The sequence below is a fragment of the Hemicordylus capensis genome, chromosome 2 (genome assembly GCF_027244095.1).
Source record: "Hemicordylus capensis ecotype Gifberg chromosome 2, rHemCap1.1.pri, whole genome shotgun sequence".
NCBI lineage: Eukaryota > Metazoa > Chordata > Lepidosauria > Squamata > Cordylidae > Hemicordylus > Hemicordylus capensis.
The window spans coordinates 227,052,837-227,074,937 of NC_069658.1; the positions used below are offsets into that span (position 1 = coordinate 227,052,837).

The 22,101-nt window shown below is 46.0% G+C and overlaps 1 protein-coding gene across 15 annotated transcripts in view; it reads left to right on the forward strand.

Moving 5' to 3' along the window:
* Positions 1-22,101, forward strand: part of LOC128347016 (zinc finger protein 345-like) — a 75,476-nt gene that overhangs the window by 48,553 nt on the left and 4,822 nt on the right. For 6 of the 15 annotated variants that reach the window (XM_053300984.1, XM_053300985.1, XM_053300987.1 and 3 more), the window contains 3 exons: positions 19,072-19,174; positions 20,568-20,644; positions 21,008-21,134. In XM_053300984.1, the coding sequence (XP_053156959.1) occupies positions 19,072-19,174; positions 20,568-20,644; positions 21,008-21,134 (307 nt within the window). Of the gene's footprint in view, positions 1-184; positions 262-620; positions 748-4,495; positions 6,324-12,053; positions 13,781-13,869; positions 14,304-15,224; positions 15,439-15,586; positions 16,021-17,753; positions 17,789-19,071; positions 19,175-20,567; positions 20,645-21,007; positions 21,135-22,101 lie in introns of those variants that run through there. The other 9 variants (XM_053300994.1, XM_053300992.1, XM_053300989.1 and 6 more) reach the window with 9 other exon arrangements.

A 22,101-nucleotide genomic window follows, 5' to 3' on the forward strand; every position in this document is an offset into this window, starting at 1 on the left:
GGTGCTGCATTGTATCTAGCTCTGGAAGGAAGGCCTGGTGAAAGAATAGAAAAGACATTTCCCCAAAAAAACCAGTTCCCAGAAGCAAATAGGAAGACAGATGCAATTTCTACAAGGAGATGAAATACTACATGTTTGTGTATGAAGGCTAAAAGACTCCCCATGTGCTTTCTCTCCCCCGCAGGTGGTAGAATGGCCTTAGTGCCTAATTCTAAATGGACTCTTCTTTGGAGAAGAGAAGCTACTTGGTTTCTGCCTCAGGTAGGGAATAGGACATTCATTGGGGAAGTGTGGGTGCTTTGTTCTTTGCTATGAGTCTAGGAAGATCCCATTTGTTCTCTGTTGCTTCTAGTGCTGTAAGATAACGGAGCAGCCCACTTGGAAGGCTTTGAGCTCAGGGACAGGGGCCCCCTGGGGATAGAACTCTTAAAAGGAATGCGTGTTGAGTGAGACTCTGACCCTCAGTGTGCTGGAGTTGGGACCCCCATTGAGCCCTTTCCTTTTGCTGTTAAGTGAAGACAGAGGTGCACCTAAAATGTGTTCGTAGAGGAAATTATGGATGAGTAGAGAAAAAGGTGGTCTGGTTCTTCTTCTTCTTCTTCTTCTTCTTCTTTTTTCAGGGTCCAGTGTCCTTTGAGGAGGTTGCTGTGTATTTCACAGAGGAGGAATGGGCTCTGCTGGATCCCGGCCAAAAAGCTCTGTACAGGGAGGTCATGCTGGAGAATTATGGGATGGTGGCCTCTCTGGGTAAGGACCATTCTACTGATAGATGCCAAAGGTTGTTGCAGGTTCTTGGGTTAAGGAAACAATATGGGACACTCCTCCGTTCCAGTCTTATTTGGAGGCCATGATCCCAGGTTCTTTCTCCAAACAAATGTTTGTTTTTCTTGATCTTTGGCTGTGAAGTAGGAAAGAGAAACCAAGAGGCAATTTGATTTTTAAACCACTGTAAAGTTACCTCTGTCTATAAGCATTTATAACATCAAACCATGAAAGTACTAGGACTGTACAAAGCATTACTGGTTCAATTTGGGGGTAATTTGGGGCTGCCCCTGATTTTCTTTGGTTCTTCAGGGGGATTGCTTCTCTTGGCTTCATTTAACATGGTTGCTTCTACTTGGCCCAAAGATTCACAACCTCCTTCTTGCTACCTGAACTCCTGAATGTACTTACCCAACAGGAGACAGAACAGTCTGCACTCTAGTTTGACCTCCGGACACAAGGGAGCAGGAGCTCCCTTGTGTCTTTTAAAAAGACTTTCAGCAGTTTTTGTTTTAAAACCATTCTCCCTGTAGTCCTGGCAAAAGTGCAGGCTTGCTTGGGAATTTCCCAAAATATTCTGTGCCTGTACCAGCAGTGCAGGGAAAGGAGGAGGAAAAAGCCAGAAGCGATTTAAAAAATAAAAAGCTCACAGCAGAAGCTGCTCCCTCGCTGCCAAGAGTGAAAAGCAAATACAGCCTGCCCTGACTCCTCTTAAACAGCTACAGGGGTCAGTGGAGTAACAGAAACAGGCAGAAGGGGCTGAATACAAGGTGGATCCATTCTGAACCAGAGATGGTTCAGTTCAGGCTGAATCTTTCAGAGTTGGGCCAAAGCTGCCTCTTTCCATTTGGCAGCCAAAGCCCAACAAATTACTTCATTGGACCTCCGTAGCAGCAGCTCCTGAAGCAAGAGCACAGCTGGTATTCAGGCTTCACCCTCAGTTATTTGCTTATGCACTTCTAAATCTTCTGGTTGGGTTTTTCCTTGCTCTTAATCAGACTATAGAATGTTCCTGCAGCCATATTAATCTTCTCGTAAACATATTTTGAGGTCTGCGAATATTCAGAGAACATCTTCTGGGATAAGTATGAAAGGTTGCTATATTCTTAAAGAGAAGTACCTTAATTTATGAGCTCTGAAAGCTCCCTTCTTTTGCAACTTTTTCTCCTTCCCAGCAACACACACCTGGTTTACAGCATGCCTGCTACTGCCGCTTACATTAATTTGATTAGTGTGGTATGCAGTGTTCCCTGTGCGGGGCTGTCTCTAGCGGGGGGCAGGGGACGAATCAGCATGTTTGGGGCCTCCTTAACATTTCCATAGCAATTAGGACTCCCCGCCACCACCCAATTAATTGCCCTACCTCCTTCATAGGCACGCTGGCCATGGCTCAGCTTAGGCCTCAGAAATGAGCAAGAGCAAGAAGCAAGCAAACCACTCTCCCTGCAGTGTTCCCTCTAATTATTTTCAAGTGCGCGCAGAATGAGTTTTGCTTGGGGCAGCAGTATCCAGGGATGTAATGTGGGCTCACAAGCATTCAGGGTTCAACCTTCCTGATTCAAACTGAGTGGGATCTAAACGACTCTCCCTGCACGATAACCTACCTCTCAGGGTTGTTGTGAGGAAAACCATCCGTGTCGGCTGCTCTGGGCTCCTTGGAGGAAGAACAGGATATCCGTTGAGTAAGTGTACCCTTTAGTAAGAGATTGTTGCCAGAACCTGAGGGGTATACTCATGGGTCAAATGGGCCGTAACCCAAAATTTGGCTTAAAATAGGCACTTACTTTGGTGGTGGTAGACTAAATTGATATTCTGTTCTTCCTCCAAAGAACCCAGAGCAGAGAACATGGATGGTTTTCCTCACAACAACCCTGTTAAGTAGGTTTTCATGGAGTGAGTGCATGATAACTTAACCTTCATCCAAATTGCCCCTCAAAGCATGGATCAAATACTATTTTAAAGTAAAGTTTCACAGTTACCTCAAGAAGACCTTTTCTCTGGGTGACTGGTTCACCTAATTTCCAGTCATGCCCCTAACCAGAGAGTCCCTTGTAGGAATCCCAGAGATTGACGCAGATTGTAATCTGCCTATTTGGGGGACTCTTGAAGGAAGGACCCAAATTAGCTTGGAAGGCTTGAAAAGGGGCCTAGACAAATTCACAGAGGACAGGTCTATCAATGGCTACTAGTCTGGTGGCTGTAGGTCACCCACTGCCAGGCTCAGAGGCAAGATGCCTCCAAATACCAGTTGCAGGGGAGCAACAGCAGGAGAGGTGGGACGCCTTCACCTCTTGCCCGTGGGCTTCTTGGAAGCATCTGGTTGGCCACTGGGAAACAGGATGCTGGACTAGTTAAGCCGTGGGCCTGATCCAGCAGGACTGTTCTTAGGTTCCCTCATCACCTCGTGTGTGTTGTGTGACTCCACAGGGAGGTAGTGGTCAGTGTGAGAGAGGTCACACAGGCAGACACAGCGCAGCTCATCCACTTGAAGACGGAGGGTGAACATGGCAGGCTACTTGGCTAGTCTGCTATTGCGGGGCCTGTGTGAGTCTGCTATTGTGTGAGTCTGCTATTGCGGGGCCTGTGTGAGCTGGGGGTGACCTTCCAGCTCGCCGTGCCCAAGGATGGCCTTGTCCCCGTGACAGGGATTCTCAGGTGGTGTTGACTACAACTCCCATAATCCACAACCACAGGCCATTGCAGCTGAAGATGATGGGAGTTGTAGTCAACCCCTGGGAATCCCTCTCACAGGTGGTGTGCTGCTTTTTGTCGGGGCTGGGCGGGAGGGCAGATACAGCAATACAAATGCTGCTGTGGTTTTGGGCCAGCTGGGACCTTTCCTTTGGTGGCCAGAGGCACCTTGCGGGCAGAGGTCTCTGCAGGCCGTCTCCTGTCCACATGACCCCTCCATCAAACCAGCCCCGGCTCAGCCCTGCCCCTCTCCTTCTGCCTTCCCTCTTGGATTTCAGACTAGATCTTTCAGAAACGGAAGCCTCCTCACTCAGGATTCAGACAGAAGGCCCCCCTCCCAGCCCCCTCTTCAAACTCTTCATAGCTTTCTCTTCCCAGCTTCCTCCCTTCAGCCATTCTAAACTAGGAACATAGGAAACTACCTTCTACTGAGTCACATCATTGGTCCATCTAACTCAGTATTCCAAGGTTACAGGCAGAAGTCTGTCAGCCCTACCTGGAGATGCCAGGGAAGAAACTTGGAACCTTGTACATGAAAGTATGAAGATGCTCTTCCCCGAGTGGCCCCATTCCCTAAGGGGAATATCTTACAGTGCTCACATGTAGTACTCAAATGCAAACCAGGGCAGGCCCTGCTTAGTAAAGGGGACAATTCATGTTTGCTACCACAAGGCCAGCTCTCCTCCCTCTACATCCCACCCCATTCTGGTTCCACTCCATCCCAGCTGGCCACACCCCAAATGAAAGTTCGTTACTCTCCTCTAGAAGTGATTGGTTAAATTAAAAAAAGGGAAATATTTCGAGGGCTATCCCCATTAGACTGTCCAAGGTATGATGTTCTCCATCTCCAAAAGAGGCTGAGACAAATAAGACGGAAGCTTCTTCTCAACTTTCCAGGCAAGGACACTTATCCACTAGGCTTAGCAAAATGCCTTCCATTCCATTATCAAGTCAAAGAGCAGATGGAAAAGGGCAGCAAGGGTCCCCATGGTTGAATAATTTCTCAGTTGTACTAATCATCAGAATTCTCCCTTTATCCAAGCAGGTGACGGTAGCAACATGGAAAATTCTGAAGGGGAACAAGAGTCACTTTGGGGAAAGACCAATCATGAAATGGAAGAAGAGATCTACGGGGATCAAGAGGAATCAAGGAGGCAGGAAGGGATCCAAGCAGATTGCCTAGAAACCCCCGCCCAACAAAAGCTTCGCGATCGAAAGGGAATGAAAGCTCTACCTGTGGGTGTGAAACCACTCAGTTTTCAATTGAGCTTCGACACATACTGCAGTACCCCAATGGAAGAGAAGCCAAATCCATTATCAGAACACAGGAAGAGCTTCAGTCAGAGCTCACAGCAGACCCCCCATCAAAGTGCCCAGACAGAGGAGGATGCTAGTGGGAATGGAGATGAATCAGAGATGCAGGACAGAAACCGAATGGAGATTTCAAGGGATGAACCTGATGCTTGTCAGAGAGGGGATTTCCACCTCTTCCGTAGAGTACAAGAAAAAAAGAAAGGAAAGGAAAAGTGCCTTGGACAGGAAAAGACCTTCAGTAGTCATTTAAGCGTTAAGGCGTATAAGAGAAGCCACGTTCTCTACAAATGTTTGGAGTGTGGAAAAAGCTTTAGTCGGAGCTCAAACTTAACAACCCATCAAAGGATCCACACAGGGGAGAAACCGTATCAATGCTCAGAGTGTGGAAAGAGCTTCAATCATAGCTCAAGCCTTACTTCCCATCGAAGAATCCACACAGGGGAGAAACCATTTGAATGCCTGGAGTGTGGAAAAATCTTCACGAGAAGCTCGCATCTTACTAAGCATCAATGGACCCATACTGGGGAGAAGCCGTATAAATGCCTGAAGTGTGCAAAGAGCTTCATAAGCAGCTCGGACCTTAGTAAGCATCAAAGAATTCACACAGGGGAGAAGCCATATGAATGCCTGGTGTGTGGAAAGAGCTTCAACCAGAACACCCATCTTCTTTCCCATCAAAGAATCCACACAGGAGAGAAACCATTTAAATGCCTGGAGTGTGGAAAGAGCTTCAGTCATAGATCAGGCCTTAATAACCATAAGATATTCCACAGAGAGGAGAAGCCATATAAATGCCTGGTGTGTGGAAAGAGCTTCAACCAGAACACCCATCTTACTTCCCATCAAAGAATTCACACAGGAGAGAAACCATTTAAATGTCTTGAGTGTGGAAAGAGCTTCCGTAGCAGCTCTGGCCTTAGTACACATAAGATTCTTCACAGAGGGGAGAAGCTGTATACATGCCTGGAGTGTGGAAAGGATTTCATAAAAAGCTCACGCCTTATTAAGCATCAAAGAATCCACACAGGAGAGAAACCATATAAATGCCTGGAGTGTGGAAAGAGTTTTGGATTTAGTGAGCACCTTACTTCCCATCAAAGAATCCACACAGGGGAGAAACCATTTAAATGCCTGGAGTGTGGAAAGAGCTTTGGCTACAGTGAGCACCTTAAAATGCATCTTAGAATCCACACAGGGGAGAAACCATTTAAATGCCTGGAGTGTGGAAAGAGCTTCAGCCAGAAAACACGACTGACTTCCCATCAAAGAATCCACACAGGGGAGAAACCATTTAAATGCCTGGAGTGTGGAAAGAACTTTAGGCACAACTCAAACTTTAGTACCCATAAGAGATTCCATAGAGGGGAGAAGCCATATAAATGCCTGGAATGTGGGAAGAACTTTGGTCGTAGTGAGCGCCTTACTATCCATCAAAGAATCCATACAGGGGAGAAACCATATGGATGCCTGGATTGTGGAAAGAGCTTTAAATGCAGCTCAGCTCTTTCTAGGCATCACAAAATCCACACAAATGAGCATCCTTTTACATGCCAGGAGTGTGGAAAGAGCTTCATCAAGAAGACAGACCTCAGTGAGCATCAAAGAGTTCACATAATGCGCACCCATTTGGTTGAAATTATTTAGGCAGGAGTAAGGACCTTGCATCCCGTCTAGGAGTGCATGCAGGGGAGATACCTCTTGTGATTGGTTTGGCCTCACTGTATTCTTTGTTGCTGTTCTTTAGAACTCTTAAGCGACCACTGATGTACAGGTTCCACAGGAATATGAACATGGCCCAGGATTACCCTCATGTGGAGTCAGTTGGCAATCCAGAACATGGAAACTACAATTATTGGCCCCCATCATCCAATCGTATTTCATTTCTCAGAGGAATCCACTGATTCACTTTGGAACATAACATATTGAATGGAAACCCCAAACAGGCATTGGGGTGTATTTTCAGTCTTTGATGCCCCATCTTTCAAACAACAGGCTTATCATTTTTTCACATCCAATTTTCTGTCCATTTGGTGGAAACTCACATTAGGCATATCTTCTCCTTTTGGTGAAACAGATCACATCAACTTTGACTTAAGATTGTTTTTATAGTACAGCTAGCTGACTGGGCACATAGCGTCTGCGGCCCTAGTTCGACTCTTTCCCCCTCCCTTCAGCCCCTACTCCCTGTCTTCCAGCGGGCATCTCTGATGCCCACCCGGCCCGCTTCTCTATCCCCCCACCCCCGCTCATGGTTTCTCCTGCCGCCGCCTCTTCCTGGCGGCCCAGCCACCGCTTGAACCCGACGGGTGCGCAGGCCACCACCGCCTCCTCACTGCGGCCGCCGCCATTTCCCCCAGCAGCAGCTCAACAGCCTCCTGCCGCCCTGCCAATCAGCTGGACGCCGGGGCGCACATTCTAAAGGCGCACCCCGGAAGGTTTATATAGAGAGAGGATTATTTATTTTTAAATGTTAACAGTTAAAACATAATAGATCAAATTAAAATACCTATTAAAAACTACCAAAATCTAAAAGAGATGTCTAGTTGTTCCCTGAAAGGGATGGAGCAGCTCTCATCTCAACAGGAAGTATGTTCCACTGCTCTGGGGCAACTACAAAGAAGGCTCTCCTTTGAGTCGTCACCAGATGAGCTGGCGGCACCCTCAGACGAACCTCCCCTGAAGATCTTAATAGGTGGCAGAGTTCATGATGAAGAAAGTGTTCTCTTAAATACCCTGGGCAATACCCAGCCCTTTGTATTTTGCCTGGAAACCTGCTGTTCTTTTAAAACTGGAGGGATAGAGTCTCTTTGGGATGTCCCGGAGACCAATCTGGCAGCAGCATTCTGCACCAATTGCAGCTTCCAGACTACGTACAAGGGCAGCCCTACATAGAGTGCATTGCATTAGTCAAGCCTGGAGGTTACCAGCATGTGCACCACTGTCTTAAGGTCACTCACTTCCAGGAAAGGGCGCAGTTGGCGAACCAGCCGAAGCTGATAAAAAGTACTCCAGTTGTGCATAAGCCCTTGCAGAACTTCAATGAAAGACAAGTGAACAGGGGTGGAGGGAGGTCACCAGAGAGACTCCTTGATATTCTCAGATGAAGGACTCAAGCTGTAAGCACCTCAGAACCTAGGTAATTTTGGAGCCTGGACCTAAAGGCCTTTGGTGGGCCCCCCTTCCCTGCAAATTAAGCATCATCATGCTCTGCCAGGTGACCTCACCACCCAGGACAGACTAAAGAGGATTTGGGGGGCCCCAGGGGCTGTGGAGGCCCTGGACTTCAGCCTGGAAGTCCAGGGGTAAGAGCGCCTCTGCTCAAAACAACACTAGTGTTTTTTCAGACCAAGATTACCCCCACCACCCGCCAGTGGACAGACCGGCTTGCTTTATAGTGGATTTGAAATAGGTGAAATACTGTGGTTGTCCTGGAAGCTTGAAGAGTTTCAGCTGAGCATCCAACAGATGCGTGGGAGACACAACATCCCTGCAAGGTCTTAAACATTTACTGTAGTGGGGTAGCTAGGAGTTAACAGGGCCTGGAAATCCCCATGACCCCTGTGATTGGTAGCCAGACCCAGCCTGAGACCAATAACATTCAAAAGGGGTTCTTCCCTCTTTTTTTGGAGGAGGGGTTTGTTTTAGAGCTACTTTCTTTTTGGTGGTTCAGTCTGTTGAAAGCTGAAGAGAGAGCAGCCAGAAAGGGCTGGGGTCACACTCTCTCCCCCAGGTCCTCAATGGGAGGCCTGGACCGACAAAGCTGAAGGAAAAGCTGCAGAAAAAGAAAACCTCTGAGGAAGAACTGCCATCTGAGGAAAGTCAGTGGCAAGGAAAGGTCTCCGTTAGACCATGCGATGGGTTGTTTTTTCTTTTGACTTGGTGTGCCTGTGAATCCTACCAGCTGATTTGTGTTTCCTGTTGCCAACCCTTACATTTTCCCAACAGTCAAGTGCTTCAGAGAATTTTTAAAACCCTCTTTCTTCTATATAAGACTAGTTTGGAATGCCCTGTGGGAAAGGGGAGGGACGTTCACGAGCACCACGTTAATGTGCCATGGATCCTAGTGCTCACCAATTGTGCCTGTCCTGCGAGGGTTCTTTATGGATTCCTGTTGGATGGTTGGTGGTCTGGGTCTCCTACTCTTCCCAGTCCAGGATACTCAACGGGAAGGGGACTAAGGACCCTACCCTAAAGGAGAGTAGGTGGTGGCCACAAGCATTACCACCCAGGCTTTTAACTGATACTGTTAATTTTTTAATATCCTTTTTAGAATATTGTTGTTGTTTTAAATTAAATTGTTTTAAATTCCTTGTTTTTGTTTTTAACTAATGTTTTACCTTTGTTTTTATCTTGCTGTCAACTGCCCAGAGTTTTGGGCAGTATAAAAATATGCTAAAAAAATAAAATAAATAAAATAAATTACCAGTCTGGAGGACCAGTCCCTTTAGTGGGAGTCAATCTTTCAATCACCTCGTAACCAGGGCAGGGTCTACCCAGTAGGTCTGGGGGCCACCGTGTTACTATAGGCATTATATTTTAGTGTATATTGGGTTAGCATCATTTTTTATGTTTGTTCACCTGCTATTACTTATGAATGTGTTAATTGTCCAGAATCAAGTATTAAGAGCTGCCTTGTTGAAACAATCTCTGTGTTTAAGTGTGTCCTTTCTGATAATTTTTGATCTGGCCAGTTTGGATGGTTACAGTTCTTCTTCAGTGTTATGTTTAAAGAGTTATAAAATTAAAACCTGCTCATGTATGGATATCTTCATATGCATTTTAAAATATTAGCTGTTTTGTTGTTTTTGGATTTTTGGCTAACATTTATTTGTTCGTGCATTCGTTCATGCATGCATTCATTCATTCATTCATTCAATTTCTATACCACCCTTCCAGAAATGGCTCAGGGTGGTTTACACAGAAAAATAAGAAATAAGATGGTTCCCTGTCCCCAAAGGGCTCACAATCTAAAAAGCAACATAAGAGTGACACCAGCAACAGTCACTGGAGGTCCTGTGCTGGGGTGGATAGGGCCAGTTACTCTCCCCCTGCTAAATAAAGAGAATCACCACGGTAAAAAGTGCCTCTTTGCCAAGTTAGCAGGGGTTAGCCAAGGGGCACTTTTTAAAGACATGATTTTCTTACATATAGCAGTGGGAGAGCCAAGTTTTCTATCCCAACCTAGTACAACATCCCTCCAGTGTTGCTGCTGCTGCTGGTATCTACCTCCTATTTCCTTCTAGACTGTGAGCCCTTTGGGGCTAGTGAATTGTCCTTTTAAATTTATGTTTCTATGTTAGCCACTTTGAGCACTTTGGAAAGCAGTATATAAATATTAGTGATAGTACTGACACACTGTCTGGGACTTGCCCAAGGTTGGAACTGGGAGATTACTGGATGGATGGATGGATGGATGGATGGATGGATGGATGGATGGATAGATAGATAGATGTTACAATTAACACCTTTTATACGACAAATATTTATAGACCGCATTTCAACAGAAGTCTAAGCGGTCTACATAGATATAAATAAGTAAAATGACTCCCTGTCCTCAAAGGGCTCACAATCTAAAAAAAAGAAACCAAAAAACAGACACCAACAACAGCCACTGGAGGGATGCTGAGGGATGTTTTATACCATTTCCCGCCCCCCCCCCCACTGCCACCACCAAATTAAATGCTAATTTGAGAGTCAAACTCTAATTCTGGCATTGTGCTGGAGTGGTAATGTGGGGAGAAGCAGACACAATTGAAACAGTTTAAATTCTAAACCAAAGAAAATCATTTTATTGTGGTACAATAGCTTCAGTAGTTTCTATGCTCTACAATGTAGGGTCACACGTGAAATGGTTTCTGGAACAAAGTAACAACATTAGTATTTACTTGCTACTCAGCACATCACTTCTTATATTTCTGTCTGGTATTCAGAGCTCTGGTACTTATATAAGATTGTTTCAGTGTGTCAATAAAGGCTTTACTGTAAAGATACTGAGGTGTCTATTAAGGTAAAACAAGCTTCTTTAGATTTTCAGGACACAACCTCGCTGGCTGTATTATCTGTGTATTAAACCATAGACTCCCAGAATTCACAAAGTGAAAATCAAGCTTGTTTTCCAGAGATATTCCCAGGTGTGTACACAGAGATATTCCCAGGTGTGTACACCCTACCCACCAGCCTCCCAATTCCACCCTCAGTCCTGCTCTAGGGCTCCTCACCAAAGACCCCCTCTCTAGCCCCAACTGTCCCTCTCTCTGGCTGATCCAAGCCCTGCCTGAGGATGTCAGTTACCTCCACCTGAATTCTAGACACCTGTTTACTCCATTCCGTAGCCCCTCCCTTAGGAATCCTCTCCAGAGGAGGTCCCTAAGTTTAAATTCCTTTTGACTGATAGGGTGTACTAGCCAATCACCATATACCCTGATGAGTTTAAGGGGCAGACCAGAGTCAGTGTATTTCACAGACCAGTAGGCTGCAGTGGGATCTTTGTGTCAGTCATTCACTGCTTTTTAACATAGGCTGTGTTACGCTTTATTTGTTTTTGGTGCCAAATTCTATTAGAACTTGTTTAACTCCACTTTGGAAAGTGTCCAGGAGGACTGGTTAGCATATTTACTATTCCAAATGAGCAGTTAGCAATATACATTTCAGTATACAGTATAAATGTCAATATTTGTGCAGTCACAAAGATCTCTCCAAATTGGGTGTGGACAACAAAATGGCAAATATGTTTCGATGTAAGCAAATGTAAACTTCACATATACACTGATTGGGTCTGAACTGTCAATGACGGATGAGGAGAGAGATCTTGGGGTGATTCTAGTGTGAAAGAGGGAGAAAAATTTCTCTCTATCCCATGCATAATTTTATACACCTCTATCATATCTCCCTGTAACAGCCTCTTTTCCAAACTAAAAAGCCCCAGATGTGGTAGCCTAGCCTCATAAGGAAGACGCTGGTGTTCAAGCCCCTGATCAGCTATCTTGGTTGCCCTTTTCTGCAACGTTTCCAGTTCTACAGTGTTCTCAAGATATGGTGGCCAGAACTGCATGCAGTACTCCAAATGGGCTGCACCATAGGTTGGTACAAGGACATTATCATAGCATTTTTTCCAGCCCCCTTCCTAATGATCCCTAGCATGGAATTTGCCTTTCCCACAACTGCTTTGCAGTGTGAGGCGATTGTTCATGGCCATTTGCAGTGGTGGCACTGCAGCATCCCTGATTCTCCCTAAAGACCACCCTGGGTGGTGGCATAAGAAAGGGGCTTCCGTACCTTTAGCGGAGGCAGTGGCATCGGTGGCGCGGTGGCAGCAGAGACATCAGTGGCGGCTCCTCCAAGCCCTCCACTGGGCTCCCAAATGACAGCCCAGGCCAGCCACCCTATGCTGCCGCCTACGGAGGCCCCTTTCTTATGCCCCCTCCCCAGTGGGATTCTCCTTTACAAGTGTACCCCAACCAGTTATTAGAACTGGGGCCGGCTGCTCTGGGCTAGTTCAGTTTGAACCTCTCTTCAAACTGAGCTCGCTCGGACAGCCGTACAGGAGATCAGATGAGCAATTTCCACCCCCTTGCAAGGCCCCCAGCTGGCACATGGGAAAAGGTGCCTTGATTCTGCTTCTCCATTTGAAGATCCCTGAAGCCTTGGTATTCCTCCTAATCCATGGTTTTTTAAACACACACACAATGGATCAAGACAGTGAATCTTTCTTTCCTCAGTTGGTGAAGGTACATGTTATAACACAATTCTTTTAAAATCACAAAATGTACTTACATAGTTTCTAGAACAGGAAGATCTGTTTGGCCTGGTTTTTAAATGACTGGAAAACTTTTAAATTGCTGCCCTGGTTCTCCAGGATTTTTTAGCTGTTTGAATTGTTTAATCAGTTTTATTCTGTTTTTATCATTTGATTTTAACTGTTAACTTGTTTTAATTGTTTTTACCTTGTTGTAAACCACCCTGAGCCATTCTGGAAGGGCGGTATATAAATCCAATAAATAAATAAGTCCTGAGACTTGCAAGACAACTGGATCCTTAAACATTGTCTTGCATCAAAGTGGCTTAACTCAGAACCTATTTTCCCATAGGAAACAATGTTACAAATGGGGGTCTGGTTCCTGAACCAAGACCTGATACTCTCCCTCCCCCGTTGCTGCTGTCGAAGCTGGTGGTGTGTCAATCACAGCCATGCAGACAAGAGTAGCAGATACATCAGGAGGCAATGAAGGGGAGGAGTCAAGAGTGGAGGGTGCGCTTGGCAACAGTTGCTAAGTTACTTAGGGGACTGGAATGTGGTGCATTTTATTATTATTTATTATTATTAATAATTATTATTATTATTAATTATTATTTTATTATTGCTACATTTCTATCACACTCTTCCTCCAAGGAGCCCAGAGCAGTGTACTACATACTTAAGTTTCTCTTTCACAACAACCCTGTGAAGTAGGCTAGGCTGAGAGAGAAGTGACTGGCCCAGAGTCACCCAGCTAGTATTATGGCTGAATGGGGATTTGAACTCGGGTCTCCCTGGTCCTAGTCCAGCACTCTAATCACTACACCACGCTAAAAGGGCGGGTTGTGATGAGGAGAAAGGAGGGATGAGACATACCGGGAGTGAAGGTGGTCTATCTAGCTCAGTATTGTCTTCACAGACTGGCAGTGGCTTCTCCAAGGTTGCAAGGAGAAAGCGGGGCGTGAGTTTTGTTACACTCTATATGATGTTTGCAATTTCCAGGGCTCAGTATTGTGGACTCTGTGCCTTTAATTGCCTGCTTGTTATGGCTTGATAATTTATGCTAATTGTTTTATTGCTGAGTCATCCATCTGTATGTGCGCATGCTTGACATTTACGATGCCACTTCCACCTGTGGGAATCTTCTCTCAGATGGGTATAAAGTGGAGAGTTTCCTGCCGACCCGTTTGCTGGGAAGGACAGTTAGACTGAGTCTTGTTTAAGAAATGGGGCACCGGCATTAATGTTGTGGAGGTTTGTATATGAGCTTATACTAAGGTATTCTTTTTACAATGTATTTACTGTAGGGATTTATCCCTGGTTGTACTGCTGTTTATATTGCATATTATATGTTTTTTATTGTATAGGCTGATGAAGCTCTTTGGGCGAAATGGTACACCTGGAAGAGCCGTTCCACCTTCCTTCATGAATCATTCTTGAGTCGTGTAGAGTGTTTTTCCTTTCTTAGACTTGCAGTGGGCGTTTATCTCTGATTCAGCTTTGAGCATCCTGCCATTGAGGAATTTCATACTTCTTCGAACACTAAGTCTTATGCAGTGCTTTGGCCATTTGCCATTTCCATCTGGATTTTGAACTTGTTATGTGACTTTGCCCACTCCACCCTGCAGTCCATTTTGCCTGCCTCAGCCACCTCCTTCCTTAATGCATATGCTTCTGTCTATACATTTTACATTGCGAGAAGGCTTTTTGTACATTGTTTATTATGTTTATGTTATGGATCATTAATCATTGATTGTATACTTTTCTCTATTTTTGAATATACATATTTCTTACATTGTTATTGTTTGATAATCTATATTCATATCTTGTAGTCACAGTGGGAACCCCCCTTTGCCTTCTCCACTGGTTTTTTCTCCAAGGTTGCAGGCAGGAATCTCAGCCATATCTTGGAGATGTCAAGGAGGGAGCTTGAAACCTACATTCTCTTCCCAAAGCAGCTCCATTCCCTGAGGGGAATATCAGTGCTCTCACTGCTAGTCTCCAATTCAAATGCATCCAGGGTGGACCCTGCTTAGCTAAGGGGACAAGTCATGCTTGCTACCACAAGACCAGCTCTCTTGTCCCTGTTTATAAGAGAGCCACCACTCTCATTCATACACATCATTCTCTCTCTGAGAGCCCTGCAAAATCTAGAGGCAGTCAGCACACACACACACACAGAGGTATTTGCTATTCCTCCTTTTTTTCAGTAGCGACCCTTCCTCCCCATTTTGATCTTCACATCCATCCTGTGAGCTAGGTTAGGCTGAGCTTGGCTAAGATTGCAGGACAATCATTGCCGGAAGACCACAATCTCTGCTTGCTGGAGTTCAGTCTTGTTTATTTCAGAGTCTTGCCCCTGGTGCTGGCGCTGCTTACATCTGAGGCATTCATCCACCACAAAGGGGTTTACTTCCAAAAAGATGTGTAGAGGATGACAGGGTATCATAAAAATAGAGACGACTTCTTCCTCTTCTTAATTATTTTGTGGGTGGGGTGGGGTGGGGGGGTTCCATGAATGAGTATAACGGTCAAGATACGGAGGGGCCGGGCCAGACGCCGCCTGTTTTAAGCATCTCTTGCCGTGGCCCAGGTTGCGCTCTCAGACGGAAGAGGCAAGCGAAGGGTTAAAGGGAGCGCCTGAAGACTCCTAGAGGGGCCCGGGGAGGGGCGGAGCCTGGCGTACAGGCCCTTCTCGACTCCTGACCGGAAGGAGCTGCGCCAAGCGTGTTGGGGGCCCCCGGAGGTCAAAGCGAAGTCCGTGTGGCTGAGCAAACGAGGCGCGTCCTTCCCTTCCCCTCCCCTCAGCAGGCCCTGGGCTGCTGCTTCGCTCTCTCCCCAGTCTCTGCTGTTTGTCAAGAGTGAGCCACTCTCCTTTGAAACTTTGAACCCAGAATTTGTAGCAGGCCCAGCAATAGTGAGAAGGGAGCTGAAGGGTAGGCATGGAGATGGAGGGGCTGCATGGGGGGGTGTTGTAGGGACAGCCCAGTGGCCAGAGAGCTTTGGGGAGGTTTTGTGCAGTGCCTGCCGGGTGAAGGTCTTCCCCCATGCCCAAAGCTTGATATTTGTCCATTTTTCTTACAGGGAGAAAGTCACTGGCTAAAACCTGCAAACTTCCATGCAGCTGCATGACAGGATGTGATGCTGCTGGAAAAGAAGAGGGTTGGCTACACTGGAGCTAATCAGCTCACCTGCCTGGAGAGTTCTTGATTGAAGAGAGAAATTGGCTGAAGAGCAAGGAGAGCTTTGTGTATTCCTGGACGCTGCCTTCCTTGCAAGGCAGAGCAAAGATGGAAGATGACAACTCTGTGGGCCCAAAAGTAATCAGAGGCTGTGAGGTTGGAAGCAATGGGGAATTCTGGGGCAAACCCGAGCACAGGATTCGAGAAGAGCAAACTGCCAGCTCTGAAGCACAGCGCCAGTGCTTCAGGCAGTTTTGCTACCAGGAGGCTGAAGGGCCCCGAGAGGTTTGTAGCCGACTCCACAGCATTTGCTCTCAGTGGCTGAAGCCAGAAAGGGTAAATTGTGCTTATCCTAGTTTACAGGGGCGTAACTACTATTAGGCAAGGGGAGATGACTGCCTGGGGCCCCCCACACCTCGAGGGGCCCCCCACATGACTATATATTGTGAAGTGTGTGTGTGTGTATCAGCGAGGGGCCCATTTAAAAATTTTGTCTCTGGGCCCACTCCAGCCTTGTTATGCCCCTGCTGGTTTATCTTTGTGTGTTAAATTATGTACACCGCCCAGAGATACACAGTGATTGATTGATTAAGTGCTGTCAAGTCGGTGTTGACTCTTAGCAACCACATAAATAGATTCTCTCCAGGATGATCTGTCTTCAACTTAGCCTTTAAGGTCTCTCAGTGGTGCATTCGTTGCTGTCATAATCGAGTCCATCCACCTTGTTGCTGGTTTTCATCTTCTTTTTCCTTCCACTTTCCCCAGCATTATAGACTTCTCAAGGGAACTGGGTCTTCACATAATATGTCCAAAGTTTGATAGTTTGAGCCTGGTCATTTGTGCCTTGAGTGAAAATTCTGGATTGATTTGTTCTATGATCCATTTGTTTGTTTTCCTGGCTGTCTATGGTGTCCTCAAAAGTCTTCTCCAGGACCAAAGTTCAAAAGCGTCAGTGAACATAAGAACAGCCCTGCTGGATCAGGCTCAAGGCCCAACTATTCCAGCATCCTGTTTCGCACAGTGGCCCACCAGATGCCGCTGGAAGCCACAGGCAGGAGTTGAGGGCGTGCCCTCTCTCCTGCCATTACTCCCCTGCAACTGGTACTCAGAGGCACCCTGCCCTTGAGGTTGGAGGTGGCCCACAGCCCTCTGACTAGTAGCCATTGATAGACCTCTCCTCCATGAGGTCATCCAAATCCCTCTTAAAGCCGTCCAGTTTGTTGGCCGTCACCACATCCTGTGGCAAAGAGTTCCACAGGTGGATCACGCGTTGTGTGAAAAAGTACTTCCGTTTGTTGGTCCTAGACCTCCTGGCAATCAATTTCATGGAGTGACCCCTTGTTCTAGTGTTGTGTGAGAGGGAAAAGAATCTCTCTCTCCCCACTTTCTCCACGCCATGCATGATTTTATAGACCTCTATCATGTCTCCCTGCAGTCGTCTTTTTTCTAAACGAAAAAGGTGTTGCAGTCTTGCCTCATAAGAAAGGTGCTCTAGGCCCCTGATCATCTTGGTTGCCCTCTTCTGTACCTTCTCCAGTTCAACAATGTCCTTTTTAAGATGTGGTGACCAGAATTGTAAGCAGTACTCCAAATGTGGTCACACCATAGTTTTGTATAAGGGCATTATAATGTTAACCATTTTATTTTCAATCCCTTTCCTAATGATCCCTAGCATGGAATTTGCCTTTTTCACAGCTGCCACACATTGAATCGACACTTTCAACGAGCTGTCAACCACAACCCCAAGATCCTTTTCCTGGTCCGTCACCGACAGCTCAGATCCCATCAGCATATACTTGAAGTTGGGGTTTCTTGTCCCAATGTGCATCACTTTACACTTGCTAACATTGAACTGCATTTGCCATTTTGTCGCCCACTCCCCCAGTTTGGAGAGATCCTTTTGGAGCTGCTCACAATCCGTTTTGGATTTCACTACCCGGAAGAGTTTGGTATCATCTGCAAATTTGGCCACATCGCTGCTTACCCCTGCTTCCAGATCATTTATGAATAAATTGTGCTATTTCTATCTTGCTTCTTCAAGGTCCAGCTTTTGCATCCATAGAGTGTCACAGGGAAAACCATTGTCCGGACGATTCTAATCCTTGTAAGTGTAGATACACATATCAGGTGGTATATCGGCATGATAGGTAGATAGAAAGAGCCCTACCGGATTAAGCTAAGGCCTACCTAGTCCAGCATCCTGTTTCTCACAGTGGCCATCAGACTCTTCTGGGAAGCCCCCCAAGTAGGAGGTGAAGGCATGCCTCCTCTCCTGCTCCCCTGCAACTGGTATTCGGAGACATCCTGCCCTTGAGCCTGGAGGCAGCCTATAACCATCAGGACTACTAACCACTGATAGACTTGTTCTCTGTGAATTTGTCTAAGCCCCTTTTAAAGCCAGCCAATTGGGTGGCCATAGCCACATCCCATGGCAAGGAATTGCACAGATTGATTATGTGCTGTGTGCAAAAGGACTTTCTTTTGTCAGTCCTGAATTGCGTGGCAGTTCAGTTTCATAGGCTGAGCCCTATTTCTAGTGTGATGAGAAGTTATTCACCCTAACCACTCTTTCCTCACCATGCATAATTTTATACATGTCTTTTGTGTCTCCAAGTCACCTTTTCTTCTAAAACAAAAAGCTCCAAATATTGTAGCCTTACTTTTTAAGAGATCAGTTTGTTATGGGGTGGCTAACATTATTATTGTTTTGGTTGCACTCTTCTGCACCTTTTCCAATTCTAGAATATCCCTTTTGAGGTACAATGACTAGAACTGAACATAGTACTCCAGATGTACCTCCTTCCATGGCTGGGTGATTTTAGGTCTTGTTCTAATGCCTTTCTAACACCTGTGTTGTATTAATAGTCCAGTCCTTGGATCCCACTGTAGACCTGGCAATTGCAGGCCTTGAAATGTAGCGTGGGTAGAGGAGGCGGCCAGAGTACAATGGAGACTGAGGCAGGCTGTCTTTGCCCTTGGCCTGCACTGCTCCCTTATTTGCCATCCTTTCCCTGCCTGGGATCATGGGAACATAAGAACATAGGAAGCTGCCTTTTACTAGGTCAGGCCACTGGTCCATCCTGCTCGGTATTGTCTATATAGATTGTCAGCCACTCTCCGAATCATCAAGACTAGTCCCCATTTCTGGTAGGAGTCCCTCCCAGCCGTAGATGGAGATGCCGGGGAGTGAGCCTGGGACCTTCTGCAGGCAAGCAGCTGCTCTGCCACTGAGCTATGGCCCCACCGCCTAATACCTTATCAGCAGACAGTGGTCACAGGGAGTAGTCACCCATTCAAATGCCAGCCAGGGTGGACCCTGCTTAGTAAAGGGGACAATTCCTGCTCGCTGCCGCAAGATCAGCTCTCCTCTCTTTGCTCCCCTTTCAGAAGCAGGAGGCAGAATGGGCAGAGAAGGCCCCATCAAGCCCCATGCCGAGGCTGCTGTGCAAGAGCATCACAGAGGAACAGAAGAGAGGGGCCCCCTTGCTGGGTAAGGATGGAAGGCACAAAGTGCAGCTTGGTCTCTCCCTTCTAAATAACCGTGAAATGGGAGGCTGTTTGTATTATTTATGTATTTAAAATATTTGTACCCCGCCCCTCCAGTGCACTATTGCTCAGGGTGGCTCACAACAATAAGATAGACACAAGATTCAATAAAAGTAATAAAATTAACTAAATTAAACACAAACAAAACAAAAAAGTTGTCTGATTGAAAACCACAATCATTATTAGATTCTTATTAAAACTGAAAATTATAAAAAGCTAAAGAACCTTTTATGCTCTGCTTGGGGGAATTGGGAACCAGGGCTGATCTGATCTAAATCAAATATGTTTAAATCATGATTTAAATTGCTTCACAGAAAAATTTTTTGTAATGATTTAAATCACCAATCAGGAAAATCATCCTTTTCTAGTAAAAGTACATTCTTGCTGTCTAATACAAACTTAATACATATTCAGAGTTGGATGTAGGTTTCATTTTTAAAAGGTCGGTACACACTATAATAGGTACACACTACTCATAATGCTGTTTCATTCGGGCAACCAGGCCTTGCATTTCTTTGTAGTATTTTTTTTTTTTTTTGCATTTCATACACATGCCATTAAAAGAAATGCCATTAAAAGATTCCCAAATGGGGTCTATTTTACAGTCTGCTGCCATGATAGGTGTTTCCCTTCCAAAATGGAGAAAACCCTCCAAAAACATTTCCTCGGGAATACATGTTTGGTTCACTTGTTTGCATGAATATGTTTGGTTCACTCCATTTCCCAACTGAGTCCCTAACTGGGCTGACTGACTTGGTGCGGAGTTGGTGTTGGAGTCTCCCTGACTTTTAGCTGTGGGGGAATTCAATGTTCACTTGGGGACCAGTTTATCAGGATCAGCTCAGGAGTTCCTAGCAGCCATGACTACTATGGGCAGAGAGTCCCCAGCAGAAAAGAGGAATGGAACCGATGGTCCAACACCAGAGCTAGAGAAGTCAGCCAGAAGGAAGCATTGCATGTTGTTGATGCTGATGATGTCTTGCCCAGGTCCCTAATTGTTCTGCATGGGTCACAGCAGAAGACCACAGCTAGACCAGCCCCTCTCTTCCAAGATTAGACTCTCGACAGAGAAGTCCCAGTCAGGTAGAAGCAGGAAGTGGGAAGGCAAGGGAACAGGCCCCTGGAATATTAGCTGCCCTCTGTACACACTCCTGGTGCTGCATTGTATCTAGCTCTGGAAGGAAGGCCTGGTGAAAGAATAGAAAAGACATTTCCCCAAAAAAACCAGTTCCCAGAAGCAAATAGGAAGACAGATGCAATTTCTACAAGGAGATGAAATACTGCATGTTTGTGTATGAAGGCTAAAAGACTCCCCATGTGCTTTCTCTCCCCCGCAGGTGGTAGAATGGCCTTAGTGCCTGATTCTAAATGGACTCTTCTTTGGAGAAGAGAAGCTACTTGGTTTCTGCCTCAGGTAGGGAATAGGCCATTCGTTTGGGGAAGTGTGGGTGCTTTGTTCTTTGCTATGAGTCTAGGAAGATCCCATTTGTTCTCTGTTGCTTCTAGTGCTGTAAGATATCGGAGCAGCCCACTTGGAAGGCTTTGAGCTGAGGGACAGGGGGGCCCAGGGGATAGAACTCTTAGAAGGAATGCGTGTTGAGTGAGACTCTGACCCTCAGTGTGCTGGAGTTGGGACCCCCATTGAGCCCATTCCTTTTGCTGTTGATTAGTGAAGACAGAGAGAGGTGCACCTAAAATGTGTTCGTAGAGGAAATTATGGATGAGTAGAGAAAAAGGTGGTATGGTGGTGGTGGTTCTTCTTCTTTTTTTTTTTCAGGGTCCAGTGTCCTTTGAGGAGGTTGCTGTGTATTTCACGGAGGAGGAATGGGCTCTGCTGGATCCTGGCCAAAAAGCTCTGTACAGGGAGGTCATGCTGGAGAATTATGGGATGGTGGCCTCTCTGGGTAAGGACCATTCTACTGATAGATGGCAAAGGTTGTTGCAGGTTCTTGGGTTAAGGAAACAATATGGGACACTCCTCCGTTCCAATCTTATTTGGAGGCCATGATCCCAGGTTCTTTCTCCAAACAAATGTTTGTTTTTCTTGATCTTTGGCTGTGAAGTAGAAAGAGAAACCAAGAGGCAATTTGATTTTTAAACCACTGTAAATTTACCTCTGTCTATAAGCATTTATAACATCAAACCATGAAAGTACTAGGATTGTACAAAGCATTACTGGTTCAATTTGGGGGTAATTTGGGGCTGCCCCTGATTTTCTTTGGTTCTTCAGGGGGATTGCTTCTCTTGGCTTCATTAAACATGGTTGCTTCTACTTGGACCAAAGATTCACAACCTCCTTCTTGCTACCTGAACTCCTGAACCTACTTACCCAACAGGAGACAGGACAGTCTGCACTCTAGTTTGACCTCCGGACACAAGGGAGCAGGAGCTCCCTTGTGTCTTTTAAAAAGACTTTCAGCAGTTTTTGTTTTAAAACCATTCTCCCTGCAGTCCTGGCAAAAGTGCAGGCTTGCTTGGGAATTTTCCAAGATATACTGTGCCTGTACCAGGAGTGCAGGGAAAGGAGGAGGAAAAAGCCAGAAGCGATTTAAAAAATAAAAAGCTCAGAGCAGAAGCTGCTCCCTCGCTGCCAAGAGTGAAAAGCAAATACAGCCGGCCCTGACTCCTCTTAAACAGCTACAGGGGTCAGTGGAGTAACAGAAACAGGCAGAAGGGGCTGAATCCAAGGTGGATCCATTCTGAACCAGATGATGGTTCAGTTCAGGCTGAATCTTTCAGAGTTGGGCCAAAGCTGCCTCTTTCCATTTGGTAGCCAAAGCCCAACAAATTACTTCATTGGACCTCCGTAGCAGCAGCTCCTGAAGCAAGAGCACAGCTGGTATTCAGGCTTCACCCTCAGTTATTTGCTTA